This window comes from Lactuca serriola, chromosome 2, assembly GCF_051521515.1.
Source record: "Lactuca serriola cultivar US96UC23 chromosome 2, Lser_US96UC23_V15, whole genome shotgun sequence".
NCBI lineage: Eukaryota > Viridiplantae > Streptophyta > Magnoliopsida > Asterales > Asteraceae > Lactuca > Lactuca serriola.
This window is the reverse complement of record NC_136409.1, coordinates 206,407,467-206,423,376: the sequence shown is the minus strand read 5'-3', so window position 1 is coordinate 206,423,376 and position 15,910 is coordinate 206,407,467. Positions and strand designations below refer to the sequence as shown.

General features: G+C 37.5%; 2 protein-coding genes across 2 annotated transcripts; both read right to left on the bottom strand.

Annotated features, from left to right (window-relative positions):
• Nucleotides 1–1,764: 1,764 nt before the first annotated feature.
• Nucleotides 1,765–4,344, bottom strand: LOC145090000 (uncharacterized). Its single transcript, XM_079028360.1, has 4 exons — nt 4,245–4,344; nt 2,771–4,127; nt 2,505–2,676; nt 1,765–2,061 (listed from the first exon to the last, which is right to left on the bottom strand). The coding sequence occupies exons 1-4, from the start codon at nt 4,342–4,344 to the stop codon at nt 1,765–1,767; spliced, it is 1,926 nt and encodes a 641-aa protein (XP_078884486.1).
• Nucleotides 4,345–13,723: 9,379 nt separating this feature from the next.
• On the bottom strand, nt 13,724–15,533 carry LOC145088263 (parthenolide synthase-like). Its single transcript, XM_079026525.1, has 2 exons — nt 14,624–15,533; nt 13,724–14,505 (listed from the first exon to the last, which is right to left on the bottom strand). The coding sequence occupies exons 1-2, from the start codon at nt 15,497–15,499 to the stop codon at nt 13,885–13,887; spliced, it is 1,497 nt and encodes a 498-aa protein (XP_078882651.1). The 5' UTR covers nt 15,500–15,533; the 3' UTR covers nt 13,724–13,884.
• Between the last annotated feature and the right edge of the window lie 377 nt (nt 15,534–15,910).

Genomic DNA, 15,910 nt, shown 5'->3' with positions numbered 1-15,910 from the left:
ATGCCAGCTAATCTTATCGCCTAACATCCCTCCTCAAGTTGGAGCATGGGGATCGAAAATGCCCAACTTGCTAACAAGACAATCAAATGCAGCTTTTCCTAGAGCTTTCATCAAGATATCCGCTAGTTGCTTAGATGTATGAACATAAGAAGGTTTAATGAGACCATCAACTATAGCATCACGAACAAAATGACAATCAACTTCAATGTGCTTCGTTCGTTCATGAAAAACCGGATTTTATGAAATGTAGAGAGCCGGTTCACTATCACAAAACAGATCAATACTTTTCTTGTGATGAATTCCCAAGCTAGCAAGAAGACCTTTTAACCATTTCAATTCACACGTAACAACTGCCATAGATCGATACTCCGCTTCAGCTGATGATCGAGACACGGTATGTTGCTTCTTCGTTTTCCAAGAGATAGGAGAATTACCGAGATACACAATCCATCAAGATAAAGATCGTCGAGTAAGAGGGCAAGCAGCCCAGTCAAGTCACACCAACCACTTAAGATGAGAGGACTATCAGCACGTAGAAGAATACCTTGTCCAGGAGTTCCCTTCAAATATTTAACCACACGTTGAGCTGCTTCCCAATGTTCGATCCGTGGAGACTGCATGAACTGTGATAGGATGTGAACTGAGTACACTAGATCTGGACGCGTGACAGCTAGATATATCAAACGACCCACAAGTCGACGGTAAACTTCTGGGTCAGTCAACTCTTTACCTTGAGCGAGACCAAGCTTATGATTTTGTTCAATGGGGAAACCGGCTGGTTTGGCGCCCAAAAGACCGGTTTCAGCAATAATATCCAACGTATATTTGTGTTGACACAAGAAAACCCTAGTGGGATTGCGAGCCACCTCAAGACCGAGAAAATACTTCAAAGGACCAAGATCTTTCATCTTAAAACAATTACTTAAATATGTCTTGAAGTGTTTGATAGCTTCATGATTATTACCCGAGATGATAAGATCGTCCACATAAACTAGTACATTAACTTGCACCATTCCACGCATGTATGTAAAAAGAGAGTAATCAGAATAAGACTGACGAAAACCGTATTTCTTAAGTGCTGTCACTAGTTTAGCAAACCAACACCTAGGAGCTTGTTTTAAACCGTAAAGTGACTTGCGAAGATGACATACTAAGTTGGAATTCGAGCATTTGAACCCTGGAGGCAATTTCATATAGACTTCTTCTTGTAGATCCCCGTGTAAGAAAGCATTATGCACGTCCATCTGATGTAATTCCCAGTTTTTTGAAGCTGTAATTGCCAGAAACATACGTACCGTAGTCATCTTTGCAACGGGTGCAAATGTTTCTTTATAATCTAGGCCTTCTTGTTGATGATTTCCGAACATAACCAACTGTGATTTGTATCTTTCTATATCACCATTGGAGTGATATTTAATTTTATATACCCACTGGCTACCAAGGGCACGTTTGCCAGGAGGAAGATGTTGCAATGTCCAAGTACCATTTTCTTCAAGAGCACGAAGTTCATCTTGCATAGAGGCTTTCCATTTCGTGTCCTGCATGGCTTCTTTAAATGATCTCGATTCAGTTCCCGAAGTGACTGCTGAAATAAAGGCTTTATACCGAGGAGAAAACTGATCACAATTTATATAATGAACTATAGGATATGGCGTACCTAGGGAAGCTGGTGGAGACCGGTGTGTAGAGGACGGGGATGGACTAACTTTAGTAGACGCAACAAAGTCTTTAAGAAGGATGGACGGATACTTGATTCTTTGACCTCTACCCATATTTTCCTGTTGTTCGAGTGGAGACGGGGGGGTCCGGAATTGGCTTTGTATGAGAGCTTGGTAGTTGTTGACCAGGTGTATTAATGGGCAAATTTATAGGTGAAGTGTCACTAGGTGACTGATCTAGACCAACAACATCCTCGTCAATCTCATCAAAGTAAACTGGTCCATCAGGTAGTGTGTTTGTGGTCTCACGTGGTGTTAAATTCATGTCAGAATAAGGATATATGTCCTCAAAGAATTTTACATCACGTGAAACAAAGTATTCGTTGGTGTCAAAATTTCCACCCTTTTTTTACCGAATGGATATCCAACAAAGACACATTTTTGGCTTTGACTAGCGAATTTATCTCCTTTTGCCTTTTGGTTATGAGCAAAACATAAACACCCGAACACTTTAAGAGTAGAATATGAGGGAAGAGTACCAAACAATATCTCTGATGGACTTTTGTTGTCGAGCAAAGGAGAGGGTGTGCGATTGATCAGATGTGCAGCTGTGAGGATGGATTCACCCCAAAAGGAAATAGGCAATTTTGCTTGGAACATAAGAGATCGGGCTACATTGAGGATGTGTTTGTGTTTTCTCTCTACTCGCCCATTTTGTTGAGGAGTACCAATACATAATGTTTGAAACAAAATTCCATGTGTAGAAAAATAAGTAAACAATCAATTAAACTCTGTTCCGTTATCACTTTGTACTATATTGATTTGTTTTGAAAATTGTCTACCAACCATAGCCACAAAAGACACAAACATTTCATAAACTTCAGTTTTATCAGTCAACAAATACACCCACACTGCACGTGAATAATCATCAACTATTGTCAAGAAATATCGAGCCCCACAGCTTGAAAGATGCTTGTAAGGACCCCAAAGATCACAGTGTACTTTCTCAAAAATTCGACTAGTTTTAGTTTCACTTAAAGGAAATTTATCTCTACTTTGTTTAGCCCGAAAACAAACTTCACAGGCTTTATTCATACTACCCCTAAGGTTACAAACGGGAGGAAGGGATTTCACCACTTTTTTCAGAAGGATGTCCCATTCTCTTATGCCATAACTCTAACGTGGAGGTTGCTGCATCCACTGAAACATGAAGAATTGATCCACATTTCCCAAAGTAGTAAAGTCCATCCCGTCTAACACCCGCTCCAATCAGCCTCCTCGACCGGTCCTGTATAGCACATATAGAAGAATCGAATTGAGTAATGCATTGCATATCATCATTTAATTGAGAAACTGAAATCAAATTGCAACTTAATTTAGGTACAAAGAGAACACTTTTAAGAGTGATGGTCTTTGAAAGTCTAACACAACCCTCACAGATTGCAATGACCTTTTTACCATTTGGAAGACCCACAAGACGACCAGGTATGTTATGTGTATTTTCCAACCAAGAAGCATCACCAGTTACATGGTGTGTTGCTCCTGAATCGATAATCAACAATCGTTTTTTAAACTCACCATTCAATCTTTCATCTATAATCTTGGAAGTACTCATAAGACCGGTCAGAGCCTTCCATTGTTCAGCTGTAAATAATAGCGGTGAGTTGCTATTATTTCCAGCCATTATACCTCCATTGTGAGAGCCTACAGTGACTGTGTTTGCTCTTACACTTCCTCTCCCTCGTCCGCCTGATCTGCCTCCTCGAGTGCCACCATCAGACCTGTTGTTATGTTCCCACCATTCAGGATACCCTACTAACTCGAAACAGGTATTGGCTTCATGACCTGTTTTCTTGCAGTGAGTACAACTTAGATGTGACTTATCAGGTCTGTCTCCTTTTCCTCGTCCCCTATTGGATCCTACTTTAACAGCAAAACCCAAAACTTCCGCTGGCTTTTCCTCCTGGATAGACTTTGAGATTCGTACTCGTTCATCTTGTACTACCAGTTGAAAAGCTTTGTCAAGTGAAGGGAGCGGATCCTGTGATAGAATGCTAGTTCGTAGAGTGGAGAAGTATTCTGAACATAGACCCATGAGAAACTTATGTAACATATCTGTATCTCTCCTGGTCTCGTGTCTAGCTCCAGCTGTGCACTCTGTACAACACTCACAGCTAATTATAGGCTCATGCTTATGAAGTTCTTCCCATAGTGCAGTTAGTTTGCCAAAGTATTCTGCAACAGGCATGGTTTTGCTCTGTTCACACTTTGCAATTGAAGCCTTCAATTGCTGAATCCTGGGTCCATTAACAATCGCATATCGTGATTTCAAAGTATCCCATAGTTTCTTCGCATCCTTGTATTTAGAGAGATAGCATTTTACCTCTGGTTCGATGGTATTCATGATCCATGAAACCAACATCGCGTTGATAGTGAGCCAATCTGAAGTTGTACACGGAGGAGCAGGACCTATGATCGTCCCATCAAGAAACCCAAACTTTCTTCGTGCTTCTAATGTCGTCTATATGTCTCCTGCCCAATCATCGTAATTATCCCCACGCAGTCTTGTTGGAGTAATGAAATCACCTGGACGGTCTTGTGGTCCAAGAAAGAAAGGAGAATTGGATTCGATTTTAGGTGGTGACGATTTTGAACCCTCTGAAGGTTCTTCTCCAGATTTCGTCATGTTTTAGGGTTTTAGATTTCTCAATCCCGCTCTGATACCATGAAAGATTTGTATGAATTGCCTGCCTTATTCATTGATTTGCCAACGTATTTATACAATTACAAGTCTTTATCAGAGACTAACCAACTATGGAAAAGATAAACACAATGAAGTTTAAATAAAGATAAACCTAAATGCCAGCTAATCTTATCACCAAACATTAACATATCGAAACAGGATGAACGATTTACAATTGATCAGATTTGATTGTGAACTGGAACTCTAATTCCTTCGGTTTCTGATCTTCAAATATTTAGATTGCTATGAAATCCGAGTTTGCTTACCGGGAGAGCAAGCAGTTAGCCCAATCGAACTCGATTTCATGAACAAACCCTAACACCTCCTCGTTCCTTTTTAGTTTTGCTTGTTATTAAGTTTAATTTAATTTACGCTACCCTTATCGTTTATTATTACTAGTATTTTTTTAATAATAATAATTAGTTGGTATCTTCCAGGGTTACAATTCGAAAGGCGAAAGCTAACGAGTTAAATTAGAACAAACAGGCAATTAAAAAGAGAGAGAGAGAGAGAGAGAGAGAGAGAGAGAGAGACCTAAATACCCGTGCCTTCGTTTATTTTTAAAGTGACAATTTGTATACAATATTTTTTATCTATATAATAATAATTTATGTTTTACAAAAGAATATAATTATAAAAAACTCTTTATGGTTGTTAAAAATATCGTGGTTTCTAAAAATATTTGGTAGAGCATAAGGAGTTTATTTTCAATCAATTTAAAAAAAAAAACTATTTTAGAAATTAGGAATCGATGAATTTTGGTTTATTGGCTTTTGCACTTTTAAAAGTTAATTCAAACATATTAAAAGAACCTCCTTTTGAAAAAGCCATAATAGGTTAAAAAGCAACCCCCCCCCCCTTTCCCCCTAACCTTCCCATCTTCAAAATTAATGGAATCCGTCAGTTGCTACTCTACTTCATCGGAGTCGTTTACCTCTTTCCCAAACGTCACCACATCTATCATTTCACCGACGTCGTATATCCAAATTAAATAAAGTTAAACCCTAACTATTCTCCGTCATCGTCTCAAAAATCTCCACCGGAGAATGATAACGCTTACTATCCTTACCACGAACCATCTTCATCTTTGTGGAAAACCCTAATCTTGAGTGTGAAACAAAAACCTTAATTCAGATGAGAAAAGCAGTGATGCTAGAGGATCTACAAACGTTGGCGGCTAACTAGAGAAAACGAGAGGCGAAAGTGGTGGTGGCAGATTTGACCTGGTGGAGGCTGAAATCCTTAACCGCTGAAAGACAAAGGGAGACACCGGTGAAAGTGGTTTTGGTATAGTTGACGATGCCGCCTTTCGTAGAAATCTTTAGGGTTGTGCAATTATAAAAGACATGACAACCCTCGAGAGAACCTACCAAATCTTGAAATCTTTTATTCTTCCCTCTCCATTTCTTCTTGGAGATAAGCCTGATCTTGTTTGCATCGGCTAAAAGAAAACCTAAATGGTTTTATAACAAAAACCCTAATTAGGATTTTTGTAAGTTAAGATTTGTTTTGCTTGAATATTACTTCTTTGTGAGCGATTGCAATATAAAGGTTCTAATTTAGGATGCAAATACATAGCGGATAATGACTTAAAATGGTAATATATTTTTTGATTTGTACACATTTGGTCATTGAGTTTTTTTCGTCCATATTTAACACTTGAACTTATTAAAATTTACACATTCAGTCCTTATGACCGGTTACTCCAGGTTAGCCAGGAAAAACGACTCAATAGGGTAATATATTTTCTTATTTTGTACACATTTAGTCGTTAATTATTTTGTACATATTTAGTCTTTAATACTGTTTGTTTCAAAATAAGTCATTTTTGTTTTTGTACTCATTCGGTACTTATGAATAATTTCTTTAAGTTTTTATCACGACATCTTATGTGAGACAATCATTGATGAGGTTTTTTGGGCTGTTGATGCTTATGGTCATCGCGATCTCGACTACTTTGTTGTGTAGGTCTTGTGGTTTGACTTAGGTCTTGTGTTCTAAACGTCGTAATTTCTTCATACGATATTAGATTTTAACGATCTTTATACCCACATATTCGGTTTTTGAGTCTACTACAACTCTTGTTAAGATTACTCCCGTTAAAATGTAATATATTTTTATTTATGATTTTATAAAAAAATAAATAATTAAAAATAATAAAAAAACATCTATACATACATTCTTAAAAAAACTTATAGATATAAAGATTGTAAATAAAAATATATTACTTTTTAATGGGAGTAATATAAACGAAAGTTGTAGTAGACTAAAATACGAACACATAGATATAAAGATCGTTAAAATACGAGATCATATGAAGAAGTTATGACGTTCAAAACACATGACCTAAGCAACAAAGTAGTCGAGATCGCGATGGACATAAACATCAACAGTCTCAAACACCTCATTTATTATTGTCCCACGTAAGATGCCGTGAGAAAAACCTAAAGAAATCATTCATAAGTACTGAATGAGTACAAAAAACAAAAATGACTTTTTTGCAATAAAAAAATATTAATGACTAAATGTGTACAAAAATATTAAAGACTACAAAATCAAAATTATATTACTCTATTAAGTCGTTTTTACCGGCTAATCGGAAGTAGTCGGTGATAAAGACCGAATGTGTATAGTTTAACAAGTCGAATAAGTAAATATGAACGAAAAAAGCTCAATGACCAAATATATACAAATAAAAAAATATATTACCCTTTCACTGCAAGGAAATGAGCAATTAGTGGCGACAAAAGTCGCCGGTAAAGGATCGAAAAGTCGCCGCTAAAGCTAATAGCGGCGACACGTTGTCGGTAAAGAGTTGCCGTTCCTGCTTCGTCGCTATTGATCAGATTGCCGCCGCTAATGCACCTGTCGCCGCTAATACTTTGTGTCGCCGCTAAAGAGAATGTTGCCGGTAGTACTCATGTCGCCGGTAATAACGTTTTTCTTTTTTTTTTTATATATATTTTCGATTTTGGGTATAATTTATTCCAAATACTGTTATAATTAATTCTATACCAAAAATTACATAACAACATCAAATTAAATACCAAATACTGTTATAATTAATTTAATACCAAAATAAAACAACCAAAAGTTTGATAATTCTAACAAGTAGCAAAGCAAGTTTTACAATTCTAACAAATTGCAAAGTGTGACAAGTATATAACATACAAATAAATCTTCTCCTTACATATTATCATCTTCGTTGCCATCATTTCCTCCTTGATTATTATATGATTGAAAAAACGAATAAAACTCCTCCCAACATGTCGGGTCGTTGAGTAATGTCCGAAGATTTTCCAACTACATAATAAATAACAATATATATAAATTATAAGTTAACTTTTCCAACTAGGGACGAAAACACAATTACCAAATCCACATGCATTTTATGACACCAAAGTACATTGCTATTTTTAAACTAAGACAAAAAAAAAAGCAAAGTACATTGTTATTTCTTGCATATAGGACAAAAACTCAAATACCAAAGATTTTAGCAAATACTCACCAAAAAACAAATGACCAAATCAACATACATTTTATGATGCCAAACTACATTTCTATTTTTAAACTAAACCAAATAACCAAAGTACATTGTTATTTATTGCATTTGGGACAAAAACCCAATTACCAAAGCTTTTAGCAAATAATCACCACAAAACCAAAATGACCAAATAAACATGTATTTTATGATACCAAAGTACATTGCTATTTGTAGCATTTGGGACAAAAAATTAATTACCAAAGCTTTTAGAAAATAATCACCACCAACAAAAATTACCAAATCAACATGCATTTATTGAAATTAAATAATCGTGTTTTACCTGTGATGGTTGTGATGATTGTGGTGGTGGTTGCGACGATTGTGAAATCGGCGGGAGAGCAGATGGTTTACAGTCGATGCCTCTGATATGGCCACGTCGCTCTCCTAATACTTTCTCAAAAGCGGCTATTTCTTGAGCGGGTGTTAACTCACTTTCATCTTGGGTTTGTTCTAAGAGCTCTTCGACTAACCGATTTTGTAATTCCCAAAAGTGAGTAACAATTAAGTATAAATAAACATTTAATTATATGATAAAATTATAATTAAATACTTACATATTGTTGTTCCGCCTCAGTAGTAACCTTTACATAGGAATACACATTTCTATTTAAACTAAAACTTTCTAGTATTTGTAGATAAGTTTTTAACCAATTTTATATCATTTTTTTGTTTTTTTCAATTATAACAATAATTTTTTTTTCAAATTATAACATCCTACTTATACCAAAACTTTAGATTTGAATTTATTGCCTTAATGCCTTTAACTTTTCAAATTTTCATATCGATAGTTTGAAATATTATGCAAGAATGAACAACAACAACAACAACAACAACAACAACAACAATAATAATAATAATAATAATAATAATAATAATAATAATAATAATAATAATAATGAAAGAAGTGTAATGTATACTTTATAACACATCGATTTGTGCACCATAAGATGTAAATCAATGAAAGTTTATGCATGGGTAATATATTATTAGTTAATTAATGAAAGCTAAAATATATCGAAAAACTTATTAACCTTTTACCATATTATTGATTTAATTAAAGAAAAATTATATATATATATATATATATATATATATATATATATATATATATATATATATAATTCTCTTACTTATAAATAATAATATAGATAATTTATTAATTTTATTTTTTAATTTTATTTAGACCAACTACACATACTCTCATATATATATTATAACATCCTATTTATACATAATACACAAATTTCACATTCATATGTCACATATACAACAAACATACATACATTCACATACACACATAATAACATCCTACTTATACCAAATACACATAATTTCACATAATAACAACATACTTCTACCAAATACTCATATATCATATATACATCAAACACACATACATTGACATATATACACCAAATTTACATAGATTCACATACAAATATCAAATATACATACATATGACAATTTTCAAATAATTGAGACACCTACACATATTTTGCAATTAAACTAAAATTTCACAATAAATAGAAGTAAATAGAACCTGTGGTGGTGGATATCAATGAAAATGGTCCAGTGGTGGCGGTAGTCTCGGGTGGTGGTCGGGAACGTAATAACACAATCAACAAAACTGAAATTGACAATTTTTTACAATTAACCACTCCAATAAGCTTAAAATCGATGTTACAAGATAAAAGGGACCGAAAATTGACCTGGAAGTAGTTTGGTGTCGCCGGAAAAAGTTTGGTGTTGCCGGAAAAGCTTGGTCCTCACCGGAAAATCTTTCTCCACCGGTGGTATCTTCTTTGTGGACAATTTCACCCCCAAATTGATAATTCTCACTGGTATCCCATAATAATCGACGAAGTAAGATGCAGACGAGAGAAGAGAAACATGTGAAGGGAGTGAAACAGAAAGAGCAAAAGGAAAAAGATCGAGTTTTTTGGGGTTAACTGTGTCGGCCTTTAGCGGCGACACCTTTACCCGCGACAAATTGGGCTTTAGCGGCGACAACTATCAATAGCGACGACTATCAGGATGGAATTATTACCGCGTCATATTAACCGATAATATATTTCCCAAATATATTATCACGTGATACATAAGTCAATATTATTTAGTCAAGTCTAGCATGTTTATCTCATGTATAAGCTCCTTTATTATCTCCATTAGGTTGTAATCTTTGGCTATAAATCGCCTCTATGTTGTACACTATACTTAAATTAAAAAATTCAAATACAAAGCTTTTGCTTATATGGTATCAGAGCACCATTAGGCTCCAACGAGTATCAATCCAAATCCAATCGGCGACCTAAATCAAGCAATGTCTACAAAAGCCAAAATTCAAGTTATGGCGGCCACACATTTCACAATTAAGCTCACCCCTAACAACTATCCCGTATGGAAGAAGCAGGTGGAATCCACCCTCATCAGCCTTGACTACGACGGTCACATCACCTCGGGGCCTCCGACGACGACACTCACTGACAAAGAAGGAAAAACCAGCACAAATCCTGAATGTCGGTCATGGTTCTGCTGAGATCAGATGATTCTCAGCGCAATGCTAGGCAACTCCTCGGATGCAATTCAGCCCCTAATCTCTTCCGCCAACACTGCCAAGGAAGCTTGGACAAGACTACAATCCAGCTATGCGTCTACTTCCAGGTCACGTATCATCTCACTTAAAACTAGACTAGTTAAGAATCCTAGAGGGTCTCGTTCCATCACTGAATATTTACAAGATATGAGGGCAATTTCTGACAACCTTGCTCTTGCCCAAAGTCCCATCTCAGAAGAGGATCTTATGATCCACATCCTAACTCAACTAGGAGATGAATACAATGCTATCACTGCAGCCCTTAGAGTTTCTAGTACAACCTTATCATATTCAGAAATCTTTGACAAACTCACGGATTTCGAAAGAAGCCTAAAGGAGACATCAGCCTCTCTCGACACAGTCCCAACCACAGTCAACTACACCTTACGAAACCAAGGCTACCAACACATATCAAACAACAATCAAAACTACAACCGAAACAATAGATCTTCATCTTCCTATCAGTCTCGTGGCAATCAATCCCAGTGGAACCAAAACACAAACAACTCCAACAATAGCAGGCCTACAAACCGAAACAACCAGTTTTGCCAATACTGCAACATTCCGGGCCATTTCACCAAAGAATGCCACAAGCTAGCACGTTTCCTCAGTGAGAACAACATCCACATTGATGCCACCAAAACTCAAAATCCCACAGCTCATGTCACAACCTCGGCTCCAGCCTCTACCCAATGGCTTTTCGACACAGGAGCATCCAACCATGTGGCGTCTGATCGCAGTTCACTTCATCAGGTTTTTGACTATGGTGGTCTGGACGAAATTGTCCTTGTTGATGGTACCAGTCTCCCTATAACACACACTGGCAAAGCTTTTATTCCCACACCACAAAAAAAATTAATACCGTCCAATGTGTTACATGTTCCTAAATTACATAAAAATCTTGTATCAGTCGGTGGCTTTGTGATACTAATCTTGTTTCGGTGGAATTTTTTCCATCTCATTTTTTGTGAAGGATCTGTTCACGGGGGCGCGTCTCATGCGGGGAGAGAGGGCTGAAGGAGGTTATCTCACCAAGTCACCCACAAATCGAGTCCTTCATTCCACACTCAAACACTCTCCACTACTACTTCACCACAAGTTTGGTCATCCGTCTCGTCAAGTGTTTCAACAAATAGTGTCAAAGCTAGGTTTTAGGGTCAAGTCTGAGTCTGATATTCATTGTTCATCATGTTCTATTAATAAAAGTCACAAGTTACCTTTTGGCCAAAACTCCTTTGTTACTACAAAACCACTTGAATTGATTTACTCTGATGTTTGGGGACCGGTTCAAAAATCTATTGACAAATATACATACTATGTTCTCTTTGTCGATTATTTCACCAAGTATACATGGCTGTATCCCATCGCTCACAAAAGTGATGTTGCTGTCATATTTCCTCAGTTTAAAGTCCTTGTCAAAAAGTTCTTTCAAACTCCCATCGTTTCTCTTTTTAGTGACAATGGCGGTGAATACATTGGCCTCTTACCCTTTCTACAACAACATAGAATTTCCCACTATACCACCCCGCCTCATACACCTGAACAAAACGGCACCGCAGAACGCCGCCATAGAGACATTGTTGAAACCGGTCTGGCTCTACTTCATCATGCAAAACTCCCACTCACCTTCTGGACCTATGCCTTTCAAACCGCGGTGTACTTAATCAACCGGCTTCCCACAAAAATACTCTCCAACAAATCACCCTATGAGTGCTTATTCCATCAACAACCGAACTATCATAAACTTCAACCCTTTGGATACTTGTGCTACCCGTGGCTACGACCCTATACGTCATCCAAACGCCAACCAAGATCAGCCCCATGCATTTTTCTTGGATACTCCACATCAAAATCGGCTTACAAGTGTTATGACACCGAAACCAAGAAACTTTACCACTCCAGACATGTTGAATTTATACCCACTATATTCCCATATCAACCTACTACTCCAATTGAACAACTGCCCACCCATGACACCTTTTTCACCTCCCAGCCGACACCTCCTACACAAAATCCCACCTCTGATCAGCAACCTACCTTTCCTCCACCACTCGAACCCCTACCAGTTTCTACCTCACCCGAAACCGTACCACACACCTCCACCATCCCAGCTGCTCCCTTGCCACCTAACACTCCTCCACCAGCATCCCCTCAACCTACTCCGTCTCCCCCTCCTTCACCCGCAACCAGCCCACACCTCTCTCCCACACCGCCCCAAAGCCCTCGCATCCGCAAACCAAACTCAAAATATTTTAACCCATCTTTTGTTAATACCACTACCTTACACCCCATTCCTACAACACATGAACCCACCACCCATACCCAAGCACTAAAAGACCCGCAATGGCGTGAAGCTATGGACCAAGAGTTTAATGCTCTTATTCACAACGGAACATGGGAGCTTGTTCCAAAAACAACTCAATCTCCTATCAGATGCAAGTGGATCTTTCGCATAAAACGCAACCCGGATGGCACCGCCTCCAAATACAAAGACAGACTAGTAGCCAAGGGTCTCTTACAACATTGGCGTATCCGATGGATGCTCCATCTTGCGGGGGCGTATTAACCGATAATATATTTCCCAAATATATTATCACGTGATACATAAGTCAATATTATTTAGTCAAGTCTAGCATGTTTATCTCCTGTATAAGCTCCTTTATTATCTCCATTAGGTTGTAATCTTTGGCTATAAATCCCCTCTCTGTTGTACACTATACTTAAATTAAAAAATTCAAATACAAAGCTTTTGCTTATACGTCACTTTTTTTTATCTTTAGTGGCGACTATTTTGGATCATCAGTGGCGACAAAAGTCGCCGGTATTTTCTTTATGCGTTCCACGAGCACCCTAGCCGTTGGATTAGAACAACGATCGGACGATTCGTGTTTGCCAGAACGTCAAAGAGCGGATCAGTGTCATTTAGCCTTTAGCGGCGACACAAGCCTTTAGCGGCGACTTTTTAATTTGTCGCCGCTAAAGCTCCTTGTCGCCGCTAAAAGCTCTATTTCTTGTAGTGGAATTTTAAATTATTATCCCGACCACCACCACAACTACAATTTCAATAATTTACTCAATATTTAATCTATGTAAAAAATTGTGAACCAATTACATTATACGATGAAAATTTAATTTCTCACAATTTTTGAACATCATTACGTACGTACTCAAAAAAGGGAAAAAAATACAGGAAAAGAAAACATCGTGTTGCATGGGATACACATGTTACTCGAAGTGATATGGGGTACAATTTTATTGTGATAATGAAATTACATAAAATGTTGACCAGCGTGGAGAAAATTCACGCCAGGTCCAACATATCATTAATGGAAAGAAGAAATGATTCCTAGTCTTCCCAGTTGTGCTTTGTAGGGACAAGGCAAAGAGGTGTCGTCCTACGAAGAAACGGGAAGCCATTCTCTTTCATATCCAGATCTTCCTTCTTCAATCCGGCTGGTGTTTCCCAGTTGAAGAAGTAAAGTAAGTTTGAAATTGTAAATTCTACAGTTGAAGTAGCCATGTTATTCCCAGGGCATGCTCTTCTCCCCCCTCCAAACGGGATCATCTCAAAAATTTTCCCTCCGATATCAGCCTTAATGTTTTCAAATCGCTCTGGATAAAACTCCTCTGCATTCTCTTTCCAGATTCTTGGATCCCTTCCTAATCCCCACGCAGTCACCATCACTTTCATACCAGGTAACACGTCATATCCACCGATCCGACATTGACTTACACATTCCCTTCCCATCAGAAAAGCAGCAGGTGGGTGCAATCTTAGCGTCTCCTTCACCACCATTTTCAAGTATGGCATCTTCGTAATATCTGATTCATCTACTTTCGATTTTCTTCCAACACATCTTCGAATTTCGTTTTGCAACTTTTCCATAACTCTAGGATTTTTAACGAGCTCGGACATAGCCCAAACCATTGTTATAGTAGTTGTGTCAACTGCTCCCTCAAGCACATTCTGCAGTGATGTTTATTAATTTCATGAGAAAAAAAAACAACAACAACATGCTTGAAACTGAAAACCATGAAATAAATGTATGCAAATATATAGAAAAGGATTTAAATGTGTTGTTTACCATCATAAGTGCTTTCATCTCCTCGGTAGTCAACCGAGACATACAGTCATCAACAAAATCATTTACATGACCACTTGTTTTTGTGTCATGATGATCATCAAGAATCATCTGGAGAAAGCCATCAAAATCAGTATAACATTTCTGTAGCCTGCGATTCCACCCTGTTAATTCGTCTAAAATCCAACCAAATGTTGGAAAAATAAACGAAAATGAGGCACCACCCATGACTTGTACCTCCTCGACTATATCTTTCAATGTTCTACCATTAAAAGTCTTTCCCCTATAGCTGTTACCAAATGCAACCTTACCCACGACATCATATACTAGAGATAAGAGGATGTCTTCTAGGTTTACTGTAGTGTTTAAGGAATGTGATGAGATAGAACGAATGACAGCCTCCATCTCAATCTCCATCATGTTTTTATATAATCTAATCCTTTTAGCACCCAAGAACTCAGATACCACAACCTTGCGCATGTCTCTCCAATGATCACTGTGTGGTGAGAAGGCAACGTCCATGTAGTTAAATGACAGTAGCTTGGTAGCCTTAGAGTACGGACGCGTACACAGCTTCTCATCATGAGTTTTTAAGACTTCAGTAGCCATTTCAGTAGAGGAAATGACGAGGAATGGTTGGGCTCCAAAATGAAGAAGCATAGCTGGGCCGTATGTCTGGGAGAGGTTCCATAGGGTTTGATGGACACCCTCTTTACCCAACACTTGGTGAAGGTTCCCTATTATTGGAAGCCTCTTAGGGCCTGGGGGAAGCCTGATGGATGACCTCCTCATTCGAAGAGCATACATGAAGATGGAAGTAAAGAAGAGAAGTAATGTTGTTGGAAGAATCCATGAAGGGAAGAATGATATGATATCCATATCGATGGATCCTTCTTTTACTTGTGCTTGAATCGTGATGGTGTTTCTCCATATTTATAGTGGAGATGGAGATGAAATTCTAATACGTACCGAATACTTTATCAAGAAAAGGATTTTGGAGGGTCGATTTTTCAGGATAAAAGGACAAAACTATAAAATTGGTCCTTATGGTTTACAAAAATCTTTGGATAGGGTCCAAAAAGTTTCCGACTTGCAAGAAAGGTCCAAAATCGAATACTTTCCGTGGTTTTAGTCCTAAAATAAAGAAATTTCTGTATTTTTGGTCCTAGGGAAACCTAAAAGGACGATTTTACCCTTCTAATTTCCTTTTTGTATTTTTTGTATTTTTATTTTAATCTTTTATTAATTAAAAATAGAAAAGAAAAGAATGGACCCATTTCACACTCTCTC

What these genes read in the sequence shown, in the direction of transcription:
- LOC145090000 (XM_079028360.1), bottom strand. Translation starts at nt 4,344, where the DNA reads ATGACGAAATCTGGAGAAGAACCTTCAGAGGGTTCAAAATCGTCACCA. An exon ending in TGGACCACAAGACCGTCCAG is followed by an intron (nt 4,128 to 4,244) that starts GTGATTTCATTA and finishes GGACGATCATAG; the next exon opens with GTCCTGCTCCTCCGTGTACA. An exon ending in GAAATCCCTTCCTCCCGTTT is followed by an intron (nt 2,677 to 2,770) that starts GTAACCTTAGGG and finishes AACTAAAACTAG; the next exon opens with TCGAATTTTTGAGAAAGTAC.
- LOC145088263 (XM_079026525.1), bottom strand. Translation starts at nt 15,499, where the DNA reads ATGGATATCATATCATTCTTCCCTTCATGGATTCTTCCAACAACATTA. An exon ending in AGATGAAAGCACTTATGATG is followed by an intron (nt 14,506 to 14,623) that starts GTAAACAACACA and finishes ACATCACTGCAG; the next exon opens with AATGTGCTTGAGGGAGCAGT.